This window comes from Globicephala melas, chromosome 9 (genome assembly GCF_963455315.2).
Source record: "Globicephala melas chromosome 9, mGloMel1.2, whole genome shotgun sequence".
NCBI lineage: Eukaryota > Metazoa > Chordata > Mammalia > Artiodactyla > Delphinidae > Globicephala > Globicephala melas.
In genome coordinates this window covers 23,740,138-23,761,193 of record NC_083322.1, presented here as the reverse complement: position 1 = coordinate 23,761,193, position 21,056 = coordinate 23,740,138, and the positions used below count along the sequence as shown (strand labels likewise).

Here is a 21,056-nt window from a genome sequence, read left to right as displayed (position 1 = left end):
TTATTACGACCTGAGACTGATTGAAAATGAGGCTTAATGTCAGTTATGTACCTTTGCTAATTCCCCCCCCCCCTTTTTTTTTCTTCAGCTGTGCGGTATAGCTTGCCATGTCTTAGTTCCCTGCCCGGGGATCGAACCCGGGCTGGTGGTGAAAGCGCCAAGCTCTAAGCACTGGACTGCCAGGGAATTTCCCTTCTTCCCCATTATTAAAAAGACTTTTCTGTACAGTATTGCTTCATTCAGGGCAACTTATCTTTTTACTTGGGAGGAACTTATTTCCATTAGAATTGGAACACTAGCTACATATTTTTGCATTTAAAATGTTTCATGTGATTAAACACAGAAAGAAACGTTATTACTTCTGTTTTTTAGGAATGTGCTCTTCCAACTGATTCTTCTTTTGTGCCTAGAACGATGCCTTTCCTTTGGAAACAAGTTCTGGAGCTCTCTTTGATAACCAGGCACACTGTTAGCAGTAACTAGCAGCCAGCTTGTGGTAACTGGGCTTATAGGGGAAGAGCAGGAGTGTACCCTCCCCACCTCCCAATGCTCTGGCCGAGACTGGCTGCTCAGCAGCGTGCCCTGTGTAGTGACATGTGACCATCGGACCAACGTCTCTTCCTGCCGCCTTTTCCCACCCTCCTTACCCCTTCCCAGTGTGATTTGTATTGTCATCGGGCTTCTTTTCTTTTTTCTTCTTTCTTTACAGGGCTATTAAGAATGGTAAAGGATTGCATAGCAAGAAGGAAGTGCCTATCCACCGTGTCGCAGACATATCTGGGGTGAGTTGTGTCCGTGAATGGAGCTGTGTGGCTCCGAGGCGCCAGGAGCTTGGCTGCTTATTCACCGAAGGACCTCAGTTGATGTGTTTTCTGTAGCTCATTCGTTTTCAGGCACTGAATGTGAATTTTTCCATGGCTTCTCCTAATGCATCTATAGAGATCCTGTTTTATACTCCAGGAAAACAGAATTTAAACAAGGGCATAAAACCGCCTATCTCTTCATCTGAATTTTTACTGAGTTGCTTTTCCCTTTTCTTATTATCATGAGTTAGGAGATATTTCTTTTGAGTTGTATTAAAATAAAATTACCTTTTAAAAAAAAATCCCTGTTCTGTGACTGGAAAGTCTTAGTGGAGAAAGGTCAAATACAGGTTCTAGGACAGGTTTAGGAATTAATCCTAATTAATCCTAATCAACTAGGGAGAAGTATGTGAGCATCCTTTGAGCTAACAGATATATTAGATGATGTAGGAGAAGAGATGATGCAGATACTTTTGAGCTCCCTAAAGGCTGTGTCCAAACGACTGTTTCATGATCAGGATGCTACCCTTGCATATTTAGGAACTTTCATTGGCTGAATTAGACTCCTTTGTTAGTTGAGGGGGTTTATTCATTTACTCAGCAAGTGCCTACTGTGCCTGGAGCTGCTCTAGGCAGAAAATGTAACAATGAACAGAACTGATAAAGTCCCTACATGCAAGCAGGAAAGGGAGACAATAGCAATGCCCAGGCAGCAGCGACTGCTCTGAGGAGTGGAACAGACCAAGGCAGTAGTGAGGGTTCAGGGGTTGATTTTGATCAGGTGGCCGGAGGAAGGCCTTCTGGCTGTCAGTTTCACCCTCTGTTCCTGGGACACACACCATCCAGTTCAACTCCCATAGTCACTAATGGGTAAGGAGGGGCTCCAGGGCATGTGTAGGGAGGAGCACGCAGCCCAAGGGACATGACAGAGGAAGGGTAGTCAGTCTTAGCTTGGACACTTGGGAAGCTTGCCTTGGGCACAAGAAGAAAATACTACCGTAAACAGAAGCTCAGCCAGGCCCACAGCAGTGATGAATTCCAGTGTGTCTTATATTGTGTTCCCAAGCCTGGCTCAGGCTTTGCCTGTGGTTCCTTGTGGTGGCTTCTGACCTGTCTCGGCAGCTCTCCTCTGCCTGGGTGTGGTCGTCCCCTGTTGGCTTTAATCACTGGGATTCTGTTGAGCTTTCCCTCTCTGTAGCAGTCACTGCAGACTACAGATGGCACAGTGTGGCAATTAATTAATTAGACTTCCGTCAAGACGTCGTGCCACAGTTTAACGAGCAAGGTACATCACTGTGCGTTCCTCGTAGCTCGAGTCCAGAGAAGCCCAGAAAACCTGCTACTAATGGCCTTTGAGCCACAGGTGACTGTGTTGTATCTCCTGAGGCTCATGGTTCACAGGTGGCTTTCCCAGCAAGCTGGTATCAGGCCAGTTTTCTCTGTGGTTTACCGTGCTGTGTTATTGTTCATGTGTATATTAATTTCTATATGTATCTGCTGTGGCATTCTCAACAATATTTCCTTTAATATCATTTTGGTGAAGTCAAAGGGTAATTTTTTTGGTTATTCAACTGCAGGGGGACAGCGCTGTAAAATACCTGTTTTGGAAAACATAGTGGTGACTCCTGCACTAATGGCAGATATGCCCACCCAAAAGCTCATGTCTGGCCCATACTCCAGGGCCATCTAGAAGCTGAATTCAGCCTTGGGGATGGTGCTGTGTTTTGGCCTGTGGAGTTCCTATTCTTGCTTAGATTTCCTATTGGCATCGAGGTGAGGCCCTCAGCAGGTTTTTGAGGTAGAGTTACAGTTGCTTTGGGGCTGTCCTCTTGGTACCCCCAGCATAGTGTCCTAATGATCTTGAGCGCTGTCTTTGGATCACATGCTGCCTTCTACCTTGATGCGTTTTCTTTATGTTTGCGTGTTTGTTTTTGGTAGCAATGAATCTTAGGAAACCTGTCTTCATAATCCCCCACTGAACTGTAGTTCGGTTTCATACATACCTTTATCCTCTTTTCTGCCTAGATATTGGCAAATTGGTTTGCTCTTACATTATTCAAAAATTAATGCAGTGGGCTTCCCTGGTGGCGCAGTGGTTGAGAGTCCACCTGCCGATGCAGGGGACACGGGTTCGTGCCCCGGTCCGGGAGGATCCCACATGCCGCGGAGCGGCTGGGCCCGTGAGCCATGGCCGCTGAGCCTGCGCGTCCGGAGCCTGTGCTCCGCAACGGGAGAGGCCACAACAGTGAGAGGCCCGCGTACCGCAAATAAATAAATAGATAGATAGATAAATGCAGCTCAGACTTCCCCACTTACCATATAAATAAAAGAGGAAAGCTAGATCACGTGGGAGAGTGGAAGTGAAAAAGCTATTCCATTTAACAGATGTCAGAGTGACCTTGTCCACCTTCATAACACATTATTCAGCTTAGATTGCAGCGTTTTTTGGTGCCCTGTATAATAGACAAGTTTTGTCTCCCCCTTCTAACCTTCCTTTCTTTCCATCACAATGTCGTGTTCAGTATATGTGTGTTTTGGGTGCCCTTGTGCCATTTAAGTGAGATGTATGGGTCTTCAGCTTCCTGAAGTATTCTGGTTATCTTACTGAGGGACAGGTAGGCACGTGGGGTCAGATGGGCAAATAGTTTACATCTGGTTGAAGAAACAAACATTGGAATAAAGGCCATGTAATACAAGCATATATAATGGTTTCATTAAAGTTTCTCAATTTTTTTTTAATCCTTGTGTCCCTCCCTCCCACCGTTGGTCCCTCTGTTAGTTGCAGGTCGTGGTAAATGGCAGTTTTTGTTGAGCTGCCACTGTATGCAATATGCTGCCACCATAATTGTCTATGAACTGATATTTGTGCATGACCTCTCACCCCAACCGAGGTCACATCCTTGGAGGAGGAGAAGACACATATGCTCTTCACGTTTTGTTCTCTGAACACTCAAGAAAGAGTGTGGAAGAGGTTATATCATGATTGTGAGACAAATAACCCATACATTTGTTCTGGTCTTAATGGCCTCCCACTCTCAGAGTCAGGTTTCTACCCCTTGTTCCCATCTCTTCTGTTGTATTTTGTAAAAATGATTTCAGCAGGTAAGGCTCAGTGCATGAAAATGCCTCCTGTAGCGAGTTAGCAAGTGCAAGCCCTGCTTGGCTGACTCCCTACTGTGGGAAGTTAAGTGACCCAGGTGTAGACTGACTCTGCTTCGGCAGGTGAGATGCGGGCCTCCTCGTGTGGTGCTGAAACAAGCAGGCCTTTTCATGTGCATTCATCAGCTTTTCCCAGGACTGACCGCTCAGGTGTTGGCTACTAAACATGCTTTCTAACTTTGTGTTCTCCTGTCCCCAGTTGAGCCTCTTGCATCCCTTCCCATATCAAGAACACATTACAGTTTTTTGACTTTTCAAAAATGTTGCGATGGCTCCCCAATGTTTAGGTTGTGTTGTGTTTTGATTTTGTTAATATAGATGATTTTTGACATTAACGTCAGCTGAGTGTTGTGTTTTCTGTAAGCTTCATGGTATCTGTGTGTAATGCCAACTGGATGAACCTACCTTTTGACTGGGGCTTGGATAAACTTGGCTCTTCTGCATCTCTACTCCTGTTTTTCAGGATATCCACTAAAGGAAAAAAAAAAAGAAAAATCTGGTAATTTGGGTCCTGAAGCAGTTACTGGTTTCCTTTATTTCTGACTTTTGAAGGTGAAGGAAATAGCCTATTACAAGCACCTGTCATTGCTGTCCTTATTACCCCTATCCGGTTACCCTTCAGGCCGGGATGTTCCTGTGAATGTGAAACCGCTAAGAATTTGATCAACTTGGTACTAGATCTGATTCCATTTGGAGGGTGATTCTGTGGTGACTGCTTCCCTTCATACAACCATGTTTTCATTATTAGTGGGTTTTGTTTTTCCCTGTTCCTTTCTCCACTCCCTCCCTCGCCAGCATACAAAAAGTCGGAATGCGCGTCAGTGGAATATAAGGCTGTTGCTTATCTTTGGTTTATTATTGTTTTTGCCGTAGCCTCCTCTGTAATAAATACAGTCTCCTGCAAATATAACGTGTAAAACAGGCAATAAAATGTGGCTGGTGCGTGGCTTGCTGTTGTTCTGGTAAATCAGACAAATCAATTACGGTTCTGAGGTAGGAGAGGGCTCCCACTCCTCAGGCTGTAGCCGCGTTGCACCGATTTCTTCCTCTGCCTCCCTCCGCTGGTGCTTGGTGAGTCATAGTGTCTATTTGACTTTTCCTCTATTTCCTGTCATGTGTTCTTTCCTCTCAGGTGCGTGTGGGGTTATGACGTGTGTTGACGACACCATGAGAGGCTGGAGCCTAGCCCGGCATCCTATCCACTTCAGCCACATTTCTAACAGCCCCAGAACGGGTCCGATTACCAGGATGGGGCTGTCCATCTCCTGAACATCTTCTGCCTTTCCATGATGCGGAATCCTGATGACTTGGAAGCGGACTTTGCTGCTGTTTATTCTGCTCTTCTCTCCTTCCTTGCCTTCTGGTCGGGCTCACTTGAAGATTGTCTTCTTTGCTCACGTTCCATACTGACTGCTTGGTAACCTCCTCTATCCATCAGTGGTTTTTGTTGGAGATACATACTATTACTAATACGAATGTGCTTAAGCGTGGCCTAGAATGGTCCAAAGACTAGCTCTGGGGGTGGGGATTAGGGGGAGTCAGATTTTCAGGTCCCTGCTTTCTCCATTAAATCATGAAGACCTGCGGAGTTGCCCAGTCAGAGTCTCACATGCAAATATAAAGGATGGAAGTGTTCCTTTAAAATAAATAAGCAGGATTTTAAGCATGTCCTCCTGACCTCTTCCTTCAGGTTCTGGTTTTTCAGTATCTTTTTGAACTTGAATAGCAGTGTCCTCTTTTCCTCGGGGTGTTGGAGGCAGCCCTTTCCATGAGTCTTGGGGGCCATTATAGAAGTTATCTTTTCTTAGCTCCCAATGGAGTTGGGCCTCAATGTAAGAGTTTTAAAATGTTTTCGGCTGAAGAGATATAAAAAGTGGTCTGTCCAGTAAGTCTGAGGAAGGTATAAAGCAATACAGTCACCCAGGGGCTTTATAACTTAGGCCTGTGTTAAACTGCAGTTCCCTTGTGTGTCTTCTGGCCTTCTTGTTTAGAATGCCTCTTGCTTACGTGACCCTAAGGTTCCCCTCAGCTTCTAATCACCGGTGATTTGATGGTACCGACGCTCCTTTTCTGTTTGTTTTAATAGCTCTTCCCTCTTTTACTCTCCCTTAGCCTCTGAGTAACCTCCTAACCCTCTAATGTCCCTTTTGTGCTGACTACACAAGGTCAAGGCCTAGGGCTCTGCCTGGGAGTTTGGTTGCTGAGCACTAGAGCTCCCTTCACACTATACATTTGCTCCCCTGGGGAAATCCCAGAAGAACCTTGTCCTGCAAGAGCCAGCGCACCGGCTGCTGACCTTGCTGCTGGAAGCCTTATGTGCTCCATAAGGTTGATGTCTGCTCACAGGGAAGCCAGGCTCAGTGCTAGTGCTGGGCTCTCAGGTGCTTTCTTGCATCTCTCCTGCATTTGGCAACTCTAGTTTTTGCCAGTTTAGGGGAAGCTGCTGCTCTCTTTGTTCCTCTCCCCACACCCGAAGGTTCTTGAACTCCAGCCACTCCAGTCGGACTGCAGTGTGCAGCTCGGTGACCAGGACTCTCACAGCACAGAAACATGCACGGCGGCCCCGTGGCGAAGGCAGCTGCGAGGGCAGAGTGGCAGCTACCCTGGGAGTCTCTCTCCCATGCTGCTGAGGCTCTTTCCTTTCTCCATCCCCTCCCCCTCTCCTCTCCTGTCCTCCCATCCCTCCCCACAGCTCCCTTTTCCCTTCTCCCTCTGCAAAAGAGTTGGAGTTTGTTAAGGAGACCTTGATTTGGGGGGAGTTTGCTTCAGCTGGTCGCCCTCCCTAAGGGCTGAGTGCGTTGCTTTATGGCCTTTTGTCCATAGTTCTTTGAGCCCTAGGAGTCCTGTGTGGCCAGTTCTTGTTTTGTAAAGCTCTCCTGTTCACACTCCCCAGAACTGCAGGGGTATCCCTCTCTCCTTCTAAAGAAATCCGAAAGCATTTATGCTTTCCATGGGAATAAGAGAGAAGTCTATCTTTCTTAGTCTGAACATGTTTCTGAATGAAATTGCACAGAAATTCTGGAATTTTAAAAAGATTGTATTTCAGCCTCTACCGCAGTTAGTGGTTGTGTTTAAGCACCACCTTTTACAAATTTAATCCAGTTTTTAACTGAGTTCTTCTGTTGTGGATTTTTTTTTGCACCGTAGGGCATGAAATCTAGGACATAATCTCTCATCTCTTTTATTTAGTTTGGGACATCAGGAGAAATTGTTAGTGGACTTTGAAACTGGCAAGATGATTATTGGGTATCCTTTCAGTGGAACGCTGGGTGCTGCCTAGTAAACCCTTTGGGGTTATCTGATTCTGTAGCCCCTTTGCTTTTTTTTTTTTTTTACATCTTTATTGGAGTATAATTGCTTTACAATGGTGTGTTAGTTTCTGCTTTATAACAAAGTGAATCAGTAGTTATACATATACGTATGTTCCCATATCTCTTCCCTCTTGCGTCTCCCTCCCTCCCACCTTCCCTATCCCACCCCTCTAGGTGGTCACAAAGCACCGAGCTGATCTCCCTGTGCTATATGGCTGCTTCCCACTAGCTATCTATTTTACGTTTTAACTGGCATGTTTTGCATCCCTGTGGAGAGGGAATTTAACTTGTGAAGACCTAATAAAGATGCAAATGATTCCTGTTTGTACAAATGTGGCCCTGTATAGACAGATACAATTAATTTCTACTCTGTAAAAGAAATATTTTCAAACTTTACATTTTCACTCTATAGTTTTGCTGTACAGTTTTGCGTCTTTAGCAAATTGACTTCAGCATTTCTAGCTGCCTGTATATATATCCATCCTCCAGGCTCTGCTTTGAATCACTTGTAATATCTTTCTGGTTCCCTCATGAATTAGTTAAAATAAAATTTTTGACACATCTTTATTTTATATTTGTATAGAAGTCATGATTTTACCTGTTTGAAAATTATCCTTTAAGCGGATAGGGGAAGAAATTGCAAAAACAAGAGAGAGATACAAAACTACTTATAACATTGTTTTTATTGCCTCCTTTGTACCTGAAAATATGAAGAGTCATTTGGTTGTAGAAGTTCTTTTTAAAAATACAGTTCTAAAGTGAATATGTCTCTTTCATCTGCAGAATGCCCAATTCCATCCTGTACCTTACTGGGTCTGCCGTTTTTTCACCAACAAGCTTTTTTTTTTTTTTTTTAACATCTTTATTGGAGTATAATTGCTTTACAATATTTTGTTAGTTTCTGCTGTATAACAAAGTTAATCAGCTATATGTATACATATATCCCCTCCCTCTTGAGCCTCCCTCCCACCCTCCCTATCCCACTCCTCTAGGTGGTCACAGTCCGACAAGCATTTGTGTTGGAAAATTCAGGCGCCATAATAGGTTGAGGTAGAGGGACTGGACATTGAGCACAGGGCCCTATGTCTTGACGTTTGGTGGGTGTGTTCCAGCTCTGAATTTCAGCACCTCTGAAGAAATGTTTGATCAGGTGACTTGTCCAGAGGTTAGAGCACTATTAGAGACAGCATTTCTTAAAATTTGTTACTTCTTTCAGTAAAACATCTTATTTCCAAAATAATCTGTAGACTTGGTGTGTCACTGCCGTGAATTCTGTTTTCAGGAAGTTTTCTGCCACAAATTTGTCTAGTTCCCTTCTGATTCCTTGTTTAACTGACTTCATACAGGGGGACGCCTACAAATGAGCTCTGAGAAACAGGGTCCTAGCTTTTATTTAAGTGTCCTGAGCTATAATTTTTGTGTCTTTCTTCCTTTGTTCAAAGAAAGGAGAAAAGAGATTGAGGGAGTCCAGGAGCATTTTTTCCAAAGAAAAAAATGTCATCTCTTTCCAGAGAGAGTTGCCTCTAGCACAGATTCTGCTCTCGCTGGTTCATGCTCTTCAATTCTCTTTTCTGTTCTCTGGGTGCATGTGGGGAGTGTTCTATGAGTCTATTTCATGGGTCCAAATTGGCTGTGAATGAGCCCATTGCAGACTTGGCTAAATGAATGCTTCAGGTATTTTGGAGGCAGTTGATAACATTCCCGATTCCCAGGTTCAGGTGTGAGATCAGGTTGTCTGATCTGTCCTGTGACTGCCGAGTGATGTGATGAAACTTGAAATATTTCTGCCCAGCCACGGCTTCACTCTCCACCATCATAACACTGCGTAGCCCTAGATTGAACTCATTTTGTCCTGTGGCTATTGCTTATGTAAACATCTCAAAGTAAGTCATTTTACTAACACAGGCATTCTGCTTACTCAAGTTGTAAGGCATTATTTAGCATGCTTCCAACATATTCCCTAAGGAATATGTTGTACACAATTTTGTACGCTACTTGCAGTGTTGACGTCCAGATAAATATTCTCGAATCAGACCTCAGGGTGGCTTTGGAATTACCTAGTAATTTTGTGCCTCAGTTCCTCATGAAAGGGTGTTCTCAGGAAGAAATGATAGAATTCGTAAGACAAGATTAGATTCGGGAGGGTTTGAATTTGGAGGAAGACCTGTGTTCTCTTGTAGGACATTATTGCAACACGCCTGGCTACTTCACCCACCATAGAGAATATTTTCATATTCAGTCTAGTCCACTGTTTCCAGTTCTCAGTCCACTGACTCCGACTCCCTTATGGATGTGCTGTTTCTGAGTAGCTGTCTCAGCTCTCCTGACCATGCCCTCCTCCTCCTTCAGGCCCTTTCTCTTCTTCCTGGCAATTTTCCCTTTTGATCCTCACTGCCTTCTCATCATGCCTTACTTCAGCATTTACACAATCACTTATTACCATGATTTTGTACTTGTTGATATATTGATTGGTAACCCATCTCAGTTGACATATGTGCAGTGGTTTTCCTGAATAGTTGATAAACTCCTGAGAAAATGGGATCTTTTTTGTATCTCTTCACAGAGCCTGATTTAGATTTGATCTGCCAGGAGATGAGCTAAACAGTATGAAATTGTGTTTGAACAAATGTGACCCTAGATCGTAGATGTACCGTTAACTGTGCTGGTTAGTAACTAGAAGTGGGTAGACTAGTAGAAGGATACAACAGGAGGGATGCCTGTTTTCTAGCATATGGCGGCAGTACGGAGTACATGATTAGTAGCATGAGCCCCAGTATCAGATCAACCAAGTTCAAGTCCTGGCTCGATTGCTTATTAATTTGTCACCTTGAGGTTATTTAACATCTCTGTGCCATGGTTTTCTCATCTGTAACATGAAGGTAATAATGGCCCTTATTACCTCATTAGGTTGTGGTGTACTTGAATGAGTTAATACATCCAAAGTATTTAGAACAGTTGACATGGTTCATATGGTGGTGGTGGTGGTTATTAAATGGCTGAGTGTCCTGCCTAGCCTACAGAAAGTCCTCTAAAATGATCCATCATCCTCATCAGTAGTATTTGTATTGCAAACTTTTTATCCAAGTCCCCGAATCATACTCCTTCTCTCCTGAGTTCTTTTACCGCCCCATTATCTCTCCTTGACATTTAACATATGCTATCTGGCTTGTGTTTTAGATGCATTTGTCATGTTGAGTCATGAATGAATGATCAAACAATTAGTATTTATCAAAAGCTTATTATATTCCAGGCACAGTGCTGGGTGTTGAGGATATAACATTAAACAGTACAGGTGTAGTCCTTCTAGGTCATACACAATTCGGTCTCTAATTACAGTTGTGATAGAAGTATAGAGACCTGTGAGAATGTATCTTCACAGCCTACCCCTTCTCCCATGTGCTCAGAGACCATCTTTTAAGTGATTTTAAAATGAGGCCTAAAGGAGGAGTTAGTTGGAGGTCTTGTTCAATTGATAGGCTAGATCCTTAGAATCTCACATTTAGAACCTCAGTACAATATCCATATGCAAATACATCATATCAAAGTTGTAAAGTCACTGGTTGGAGGCAGGGTTAAATCTGTAGTTTTCCTTAGGAAGAATTAGAACTCCCAAATATATGCCAAAAGACGACAATTCTAACAACTTTAAAGTTATTTTTCTTTAAGGGTAGTTTCTTTATTGTTTAGCCTATCATTGCACATTTTTCATGTATGTGTGGAATTCTGGGTACTTTTTATTAAATCTGTTTCTGAGCCCAACCATGGCGCTCTTTACATCGTGCTGCTGGCTTTACTAGGAACACATTTTTCTTATTCTTGCATCATGCTAATGTGTGATTTTTGTTTGTATTTCTACCTAATGTCGACACTCCTTTTTGGCTCTGAACCATAATTATCTAAGTTAAACTTTTATTCCTTAGGAAAAGAGCTACTTAGTTTGCTGTCTTCAGTGCCATAAAGCTCTGTGCTTTAGATGATGTTTTTGAAGGAATCACGGAGCACGCTTCACATGCAATTTTAGGTCGGGATGTTTTCCAAATCAGTGTCCAGACTTCATTACAGTGTCCATAATATTTATTTGTCTCAAAATATGTGGAACAATTATGAAGAACTAATTCACTCAAGAGAATGTTGACTCTTGGCTCAAAAAAAAAAAAACTGGAGAGAGTTATCTGACCTGAATAATTTGCAAGTTTATCTGGGCAAAACTGAATCAGCCCTGAATATTAATGTATTTTCTTCTTTTAAAAACAAAAACTTGGGGACTTCCCTGGTGGCGCAGTGGATAAGACTCTGCGCTCCCAATGCAGGGGATCCAGGTTCAGTCCCTGGTCAGGGAACTAGATCCCACATGCATGCCGCAACTAAGGAGCCCACCTGCCACAGCCAAGGCCCGGCACGACCAAATAAATAAATAAAATAAAAACAAAAACGTACACAGTTCTTAGCACAAGTTTTCTGTCAAAATTTTTGTTTTTAAATGCATTGAATATCAATAAGCCAAAGGAAGAAAATCATCTCTACTAGTACTACCAGAAATTTTTCAATAAGAATACATCTGTTCACCAAAATGTGGGGTTGTTTTCTTTTTTCATTTTCTCTCCTCCCCCCTCTCTTTTTTAAGTGATGAAAGGTTTTTTCAGAACAGAGACTTTCTTTTATTCTTAACGGTACAGTCAGTGCCTAGAACAGTGACACATAATAGGTGCTTAATTCCTTCTTCCACATGAATATTCCTCTTTTACCTCACTTTTAATGTCTACCTATATTGTGTCTTATGTATTGTTGGATATTTAGTTTATTTGGAATATTTTTTCCTTTCTCTCTCTCTCTCTCTCTCTCACACACACACACACACACACACACACACACACACGAACATTGGTTCCTTAGCTAAATCATAGTCTGTAGTTATTTTCTTAGAACAATTTCATAAAGTAGAAACTTAGACCAAAGGATAGCATGACATGTTTTAGCATGATCATTATTTACCTATAAATCTTTATTGAGTAAAATGATTAGATTTTAGTTTTATGCATTTGTTATTCTTAAACACTGACCACCTTTTGTCTTAATTAATAATTTCTACCATACTGGATATCCTTTTTCTCTGTTTCAAAAAGTTGAACTTAACCTTGCAAATTTTATAATTATTTTCGTTAGCACTTTAAAAATGTAAATATTAACTCCTTCAAAATGCTTTTTACTTAATTTATTGGACATAAATTGGCATGTCAGCAAGCAAAGCTGAATGTTCACAGTACTTTTAGGGGATGTTGAAATTATTTTAATCATGTAACCTTTATTTAACATTTATTTTCATTTTTTATATTATGTCATAGATTGCTTGGTTTTTTGTGTTTTTTTCCTCCTCCATCCTTTTCTGAAGTTGTGTGTTCTTGTCTCATTTGGGGCAGAGTTTAACATGGCATCAATTTCCTTGCCTCTGAGTTCTTGATTTGCCCATGAAATGAAAACTTGTGCTTTGTCAGACTATCGTTTAAATTCTTTACTCTGCACGTATTATTTTAATTATATGTTTCAAGCCTTTTTGTGGTTCTGTAATAAATTCTCACCTCTTGCATATAGAGACCTTAGAAGTGATAAAAATCAATCTAAAGTTTTTAAAGAAAAAATTGTACTTCAGACCTGTATGTTACTTTTTTTTTTTTTTTTTTTTTTTGCGGTACACGGGCCTCTCAACACTGTGGCCTCTCCCGTTGCGGAGCACAGGCTCCGGACGCGCAGGCTTAGCGGCCATGGCTCACGGGCCCAGCCGCTCTGAGGCATGTGGGATCTTCCCGGACCGGGGCACGAACCGGTGTCCCCTGCATCGGCAGACGGACTCTCAACCACTGCGCCACCTGTATGTTACTTTTTAATCATAGCCTTGTAATTGATAATCCAGAGTTTCAGATGCTGGTTGAGTGCTTTGTTCCATATTCTTACTGTCACATACAGGTATAAGCTATGTTTTTAGACAATTCTCACATCCTTCTTCTGGTAACGTATGAGATGTTTATTGTGGTATTCCTATAATAATTTATTATCCTTTTTTCTTAGAAAAGTAACAGCAGACTTGTTAAAAAGTTAAATGGCCTTTTTTTCACATCCCTATTGATTGTGTTTATCTTTACCAATTTAAAATAGTAATGCTATCTTTAACTATTTTCTTATCAATGTAATTGTCTGTGATATAAATTGGTTTTTCTACAATTCGGATAAATTACATGTTTTTTGAGAAATAATTAACCTGAAAATAATTGGAAGGTATGCCTTCCAGTGCGTTAAGCTCCCTTTTAAACTTTTTTTTGGTTATAAATTGGTAATTTTAGACCACTGTCTCTTATGTCCATATTCTTGAGCAGTTATAATTAAGTTTCATAGTAAAATGTTTTCTTCATATAACTAAAGCAGCCAGTGGTATCAGAAATATAGTGTATTGCTATGCTCGTAGATAATGAAAAGAATTTATGTGTTGATTCAATGTTCTCATGAATAGGAAAGTCTTTCGCCCGCATAAAATCTACAAAATCTACAAAAGCAATCCTGTATTTACTTAACTGACCCAAGATAAGACATTTTCTCCATGAAAATATAGTGGGTTTTTTTTTTTGTTTTTTTTTAAGGAAAAGGTTGTAAGGAGGAAGGTTTTTATGGCGGAAGGCATGGATTCAGGAAATACAACCTAGGAAAGGATGTAAAGGGAATTTCCAGGGTCGGCCCAGGGCATCTGCTGTGTAGCAGGCCCCACGGGTTACCATTTATGCAGAGGTCAATAGGCAGATGGGAGCGCTCCAGGGAGGGCTGTAATTTAAAAAGTCATGATTTTAGAAACGCTGAATATCACTTTAACCAAGAATTGTAATAGTAATCTGTTGGGAGCTAGAGTCTGTAGAAATGGGAATAGGGGCAGTTTGGGATGAAATAGTGGATGGGAAGAAGGTGGAGTTTATTTGTGAACACCACAAATCATGAGCCATAACTTTGAGACAGTTGAGTGGAATAGCAGACCTGAGGAGGGATGTGGCTTGGCCCTGCCTTGGTCATCCACGCTAAAGAAAGAGGATTGAAGAAAGGAAGAGAGCATACTGGTAAAAGTTGATACCTTATCCTAAGTAGATACAGATTTACATCTGCTCTCTTTATCTGAGACACAGATATACCACCATCTGCACTTTCTATACTAAACTTATAAGTAGACTTTTTTTTTTCTTGTCTTAGAGAATAAAGGAAGGGCATTGTATTTCCTGTTGGTGATAAAAGGCAGATTTTTCCCGCTCAGAGGCTGTAACTGCATTTCTAAAGGTTAAATTGAATAGTTCTCACAGCATAATTTCAGCTGGTTAAATTTGGGAAACTGAAAGTCATTTGATAAAAGAATAATCTCTGAGCCTGTACAGAATTTTCATTTGATTGGGAATTTGGTATTATTTTATTCACATTAATCCGGATCACAGAATGATTTTATTTCAAGGTAGAAAAGAAATGTCAATAGGCATATGTACTTAGTAGTACCCTTTTCATTATTTGATGAGAATATTTCCTCTGTATAGCCAACTGAGGGATGACATCATGCTTTCTCTTAGCCATTGCCTAAGAATTGATACTTTCTTATGGTGCTTTTGGGAAATGGCTAAGATTTTTTTTCTACGCTCTTCTAACCCCTTGCTTTCTCATCCAAACTATTTTCTGCTTAAAATTTTTTTTTCTGGTGGTATGCGGGCCTCTCACTGCTGTGGTCTCTCCCGTTGCGGAGCACAGGCTCCGGACGCGCAGGCTCAGTGGCCGTGGCTCATGGGCCCAGCCGCTCCGTGGCATGCAGGATCCTCCCAGACCGGGGCACGAACCCATGTCCCCTGCGTTGGCAGGGGGACTCTCAACCACTGCACCACCAGGGAAGCCCTTCTTGTTTATTTTTAAATTTAGGTGTAACTTATGGAGTTTAGATAACCAGGTATACACAAAGCCATCACCAAAGTCAAGAAAAGAGGCTTTCATCATCCCCCAGAATGCTTCCGTCCCCTCTGGAGTCAACCCCCAACCCTTCCCCTGATCTATGGCAACCACTGATCTGCTTTCTGTCCGTACAGTTTAACTTTTGTAAGACTGTCGTAGAAATGGAGTCGTGTATTTGAGATCCATCCACGTTGTTGCCTACTTCCTCTTTATTGTAGAGTAGCATTCTGTCATGTGAGTGGACTACAGTTTGTTTATCCAGAGCCCTGTTGAGGGAGATTTCAGTTATGTCCAGCTTGGAGTGATGACAGATGAAGTCCAGGCCATATTCTGGGGATCCTCTAATCTCTGTAACAGGATTTGACTTGCTCTTAGTTGGACGGCCACGATTGTTGGGATGCTGCTTTGCATGTTTTCATTCTAAACACATGAATGTGCTTCTCTTCTTAACATTTGCCAAGTCCTGCTTTCTTTTCTCAGTATTGTACCTCATGGAACAGAGATAGATGGTGGGCAAGACCAACCAAATAAAAATACTCATAGACACGTGTCTTTTGCAGGGCTCTAGAGGTCAGGCGCATCCTCAACGTTTCAAGTCTGATGGCGGAGGCATTTTCCCCTCCATGTTGGGGACACAAAGGACATGGTCAACAGCTTTCTTCTTACAGTGTGGGAGGCACACCACACTGGCGCTCTCTGCTTTTTTAGGCTGCCCTCCCTTAATAATTGGTAAAGAAGTAGAAGCAGGGAAGAAAACTGAAGGTCATGTTCTCTCAGTGTTCTCCCGATTAGAATGCAGCCTCCCAAGTTTAGGGCTTTCTTCCAGCCTAGGACTCCTGCAAATGTCCTCTTGCTTCATGCTCCCAGGAATGGAGCCCGGAGCCTGAAACCCGATTTCTCCTACTTTCTGACGTGTTGGAGCCTGAGTGAGGTGCTGTGCCAGCTAACTAAACACTGTGAGAAACTAAACCATAGATGACACTTGAGGAAAGATTATTGATGGCCCAGCTTCAGCACCTGTTTTTTCTTATGGTTTGTTTCTTTATAATTTTTTTTTCCCAGAGTGGTTTTCTCTAGGGTTCTCTCTTGTGTTCACTTCATTCCTGTTAAACTTGCACCTCACTGATGTTTACACCCTCTACCAGTCCCGTTTACAGACACTTCACCACGAAACATTGATAACCAGCCAGGGAAGGGGAGCTTCAAATGTTTAAGTGCTTTGTGGTAATGTTGGAGCTGGGCCTATTCCCAAGTATCTCCTCTCAGGGCCCCATTTATGTCAAGAGATTATCTTGCTATGCAGCTCGTTCCTCAAAGAGAATCATAAACTCATTGTGTGAATTGGAATATCACATGGGGCCAGTAGAGCCCTGTGGTTGGGAAGGAGGAACAGTGTGCGGTGATGGATGACTTTTTTGCCTTTCTGGTCAGGGATGTAGTTGTGATTTGTCTTCCACATAGTTGCAGAGGTAATTCACCTGGTCTGGAGAGCCCTGACAAGATAGATACCTATGATGATGAATTACCACAATACAGCTTAAAATAACAGAGTGTGTTTGCTTCAGTACCCTTAGCCGTAAGTTCTGATTTCCATGTTCTCTTTTTCTCTCTGCGTCTGTCCTCTTGTACACATAGACTTTGCTGCTTCAATATTAAGATTGGTTGGACCCAAACAGCATTGTGCTCTGGAGTCCTCGAGCCTCAGGTCAGTCCTATAGATACAGGATTGTCAGCTCTTTTAGGGGAGAAACGCTCCTGGTTTGCTGGAGTGGGCAGTTCAGGCCGCAACTATACCTGCAGGAAGCTTCATCACGTTTGATGGGCCTCTTTCGAGTTCAGTTTCTCAAGTGCTTGTGGAGTTGAATACCCCCATGGTACCATTATAAGCTCTGCATGTATTTGGTTTTAGTTCTTTTTCCTATGATGTTAATCAAAGAGTGATTGTGATGATGGGAACTAATTAGTGAGCTTCATTATTAACAGTTCCCATTTGAGACTTGCACATGATAATCCTGAGTGGTTAATTGTTAACTAATAAGTTTACTGATTCCCATTTCCCTGTGCTGTTCTGTGTGCCATGAGGTTTGCCTCTCACCAGTCCTAACCACGTTAATGCCTACTGTATGGCTATTTTCAGTGGAAAAATCATAGAATTCACTTTGCTAACATCTAGTGTAAACGGACAGCCGAAATCCCAGTTCCAGAATTCAGAGAACTTTGATTTATGTAAGTTCTGCTCTTCAAGGATGCAGGGGACCTAGCTGTGTAAGTAGTGTTCTTGTGGACCTCTGTCCTGTGCCTGCCATATAAGGATTCTGCTTTCCTTGTTCTCTTTCCCACTCCCATTCACAACTTTCCCACTCTCCCAAACTTGGTAATTCATTGTATTCAGTTATTTCAAACATGTGTGTTTGCTTACACAGGAGGGTACTTTGTAGAGGTAAGTTGCAGTCTCACTGCTGTAGGGATTTTTTTTTTTATAGGCATTGACACATGCACCCACATTTACAAGAAATTTAGCCTGACCATCCAGAAGTGAGGGCAGAGTAGGAGTGTATGATTAAGGTGTCTTTATAACCTTTTCCACTCCCTAAGGATCATCCTGCTTTTCTTCAGCGTCCTTCAAAACCCTGCTCCTGTAAGTTTGAAGTATAGATATTCACATTCTTTGAAATGAAGTCACCCCAGGCATGTTTGTTACATCATTACTTTCTCAATTTCAAGGTGCATTGAGGAGGCAGAAACATTCCTTAAAGAGATGCCACCCACAATAGCAGGTTAAATGTAGCTAATACAACCTTAAATTAGCTTTTCTAGGAGTACAGGAAAATACTCACGTTTGGTTTGTTTTGGAGCACAGGTAGTGTGAAAAGTGCCAGTGCAACAAAGAACACTTATCTGCTCAGCACTGCAGTTACTTCTTGATTATTTACACCAGTGGAGGGGAATGTTAGTACAGAAAACAAAACTATAGCTAATTTATCTACATGGATTCTCAAAGCCTTGAGACTGTGTAACTCAACTATGGCAACTATGGCAAATAGATTCCCAGACCTCATGTAAACCAGCCACAGCATAGAAAACCTGAAGATGAGGGACTTTGCAACTAGACTTCTAAGCAGAAACATTTGATATTTAATAGTCTTACCTTGAAGTGAGCATCCTAAGTCTCAATGTTGTTATCTCTTTAAATTTGAGGCCTTTAATCTTTATTTTTAAAAATATGTTTGGAGTTACAAGGAAATCTGTCACTTCACTAAGTCTTAGAAGGTTCTGCTTTGCATTATTGGAAGAAAAATTTAAATGTCGTGTTAATGACATGCTTTGAACTTGATCACTTGGCTACCCTTGAGATCCACCTGGCATCTTCAACCCCTCAGGAGGGCCTAAACTGGACTCTCTTATACTGGTTCTCATAGTCATGCTTTCTCTTATTTACCTATAGCTGTAACCTTAGAAATGAGTATTGGAATCTAGCATGTTGCTATACATTCACAGGCTCTTTGGAAGGCAAGTCATTTAGCCATAGCATTTAGTCCATTTTCTAATAATCAAAATTCCTTAAAAAACAAAATTCCATAGCTAAATTAGCAGAGAATGACTTACAGCTACATCAGCTGAGGGAACTTGTCAATCTGCCTTGCCAGTCTTTTCTTTTGAGCCACTGAAACAAATATTAAAGGTTTCAAGAATTTTTGGATTGAAAAGGAATTTGCCAAGCAAAGGAACAGCTTGAGATGACAAGGAAAGACAGACACCATTGCCTGCCTGTGACTGAGATTTGAAAGAGTTGATATCTTTTGGTGATTACATTCAATTTAATTGGCTTTATAAGAATTTTTTATTTCTAAAACTCTACCACCTTGGACAAGATTTCCATCTTTTCCTTTAACAGGTGGTCCACGGGTATATCACCTGCTCCAGGCCTTTGGAGCATTTGCCTCAAGAGGATGGGGAGCTCCATGTCTTATCTTACAGTTTTGCCTCTGGAAAGAGACATGGCCAGTTGTGGTGGGCTTTTAAAATTTGCTTTCATGCCTTCGACTGTCACAGTTAGCTTTCACTTCTAATCTTTGTCATAATCGATGGCATGTCACATTCTCTTTGCTGTCCTCCTTTGTATTTCTGGAATAGGACTAAGTTGTAGGTTGAGACTTAGGAGGAGTGAGGAACATCCACTGGTTTATTTTTATCTGTCTGTCTGTCTCTCTGTCTGTGTGTCTTACATAGCTAATAGTAGGGCCCCTTCGTTTCTCCTTGATTCTCTAAGTAAGTATGTCTCTTGATAAACTAAGTAATCATTTAGCAAAATAGGAGAATCCGCTGCATTAAAGGTGTACCTGTGCATGTGCTGTTTTATTCCTGTAAGCATCTTTTTCTCAGGTAAATACGTCCAGGAGACAGTGATGAGCAAATGTCTATTTCTGAAAAATATAGATTACTGCAGTCTTGAGGGAAGGCCTTCTCTTTAGAGACCTTAAGTTGCCTAATGATTTGTGATAATCAATTTGATAATTGTTGACTTATTGGCTCAGCTGAGGAATAATGTCCCAGATTTATTCTAGTATGGCAAGAGGATTTTAATCAGGTAGTAGTGCCTTCTTTCCCATGGAGCATTTGTCTTGCTTGGCTGTTCTGGACTTCAGCCAACTGCTAGAAAGGCATTTTCCCACTGTGTGTGGATAGTAGAATGCGTATTTGTTTAAGTGTTCATTGGGGGAGTTTCCAACCCACTAAAGCTCATTGTTACCTTACCTTTTACCAATGTGCCCTTAGAAACACTGAGAATTGATGACTGCCTCTCCTTTTCTCTGGGAATCTGTTTGAAGGGAAGGATGAATCTCATTACTATAAATATTGTTTTCATCCCAGCCTACCTCACTGCTTCTGAATTAGAGGAGCCCCTTTGGCTGCTGTGAAGATGTTCAAATACTTGATGGCTTGTTAAATTTTCATTGTCTCTTGTGCATGAATTTAGGTGCAATAGCTCTGCCGCTCAGAGTTAGGAAGGAAGAGCTTGGCGAGTGCAGACGGCTTATGTCATCCGAGTCAGGAAAGTGTGCAGAGCTTGCTGTCCTCAGAGGGAGTTTGCCAGTGGGCTGGCTGCGCTGAAAACCTCCTGAATTCATCCAGTGACTAGTCCCCCAGCACGTGCCGTGTGATACTTCGATGCTTGCTTACTCTGTCATCTGTTTAATTAGCTTGAGAGACTGAAAGGACTTGATGGCTCTTAGCTCCTCCAAAGCTAAGAGCTCTGAGGTTCAGAAGGTCCACGATTTGGCACTCTTGAGGGTGGAATGCATGCAGTTTGTGTTGATGTGTGAAAAAAGTTTAAAAAGCCCTGTGCAGTTTCATGTGTTTTTATTGTTTCTGTAATTTGCGCTGACATGATGCAGTATTTACTGGTCCCTGTGGTTCACATCCTGCAGTTGCAGATTTCCCAGGCTGGGAACAGGAGCAGTGTGACCCAGGTCCTGGCTCATCCCTCAAAAGCGTGGGGAGCAGGGTTTGCGGTATCGGTGCCCAAAGAAGGCTGCGCTCTCCTCCTTGTTAGGAAAACATAGCCTATTAAGGTTTGAAGACGAACTGTTTTGGGTTTCCTGGGAAAGGGCTTTAGGGGCTGTATCAGGATCCGGGTGTCACAGGGTTTTTTTGTTCGTTTGGGGGTTTTTAAATGAAAATTAAAGGTTAGATGAATCTCCAAAGAAGGTGAGTATTGGTCTTCTCCCCTCGATTTTATGTAGAAGGAAGAAGAGCTCTTTTTCCTATTCCAGAGGAGTGAAATTCTCATTTCAGGCCGCAGTCCTAACCTTTTTTTTTTTTT

The 21,056-nt window shown here is 42.0% G+C and overlaps 1 protein-coding gene across 1 annotated transcript in view; it reads left to right on the top strand.

Annotated features, from left to right (window-relative positions):
• The window catches only part of SND1 (staphylococcal nuclease and tudor domain containing 1), a 419,451-nt gene that overhangs the window by 249,709 nt on the left and 148,686 nt on the right, over nt 1-21,056 (top strand). The window contains exon 14 of the mRNA XM_030853699.3: nt 710-782. Within this exon, the coding sequence (XP_030709559.1) occupies nt 710-782 (73 nt within the window). The remainder of the gene's footprint in view (nt 1-709; nt 783-21,056) is intronic.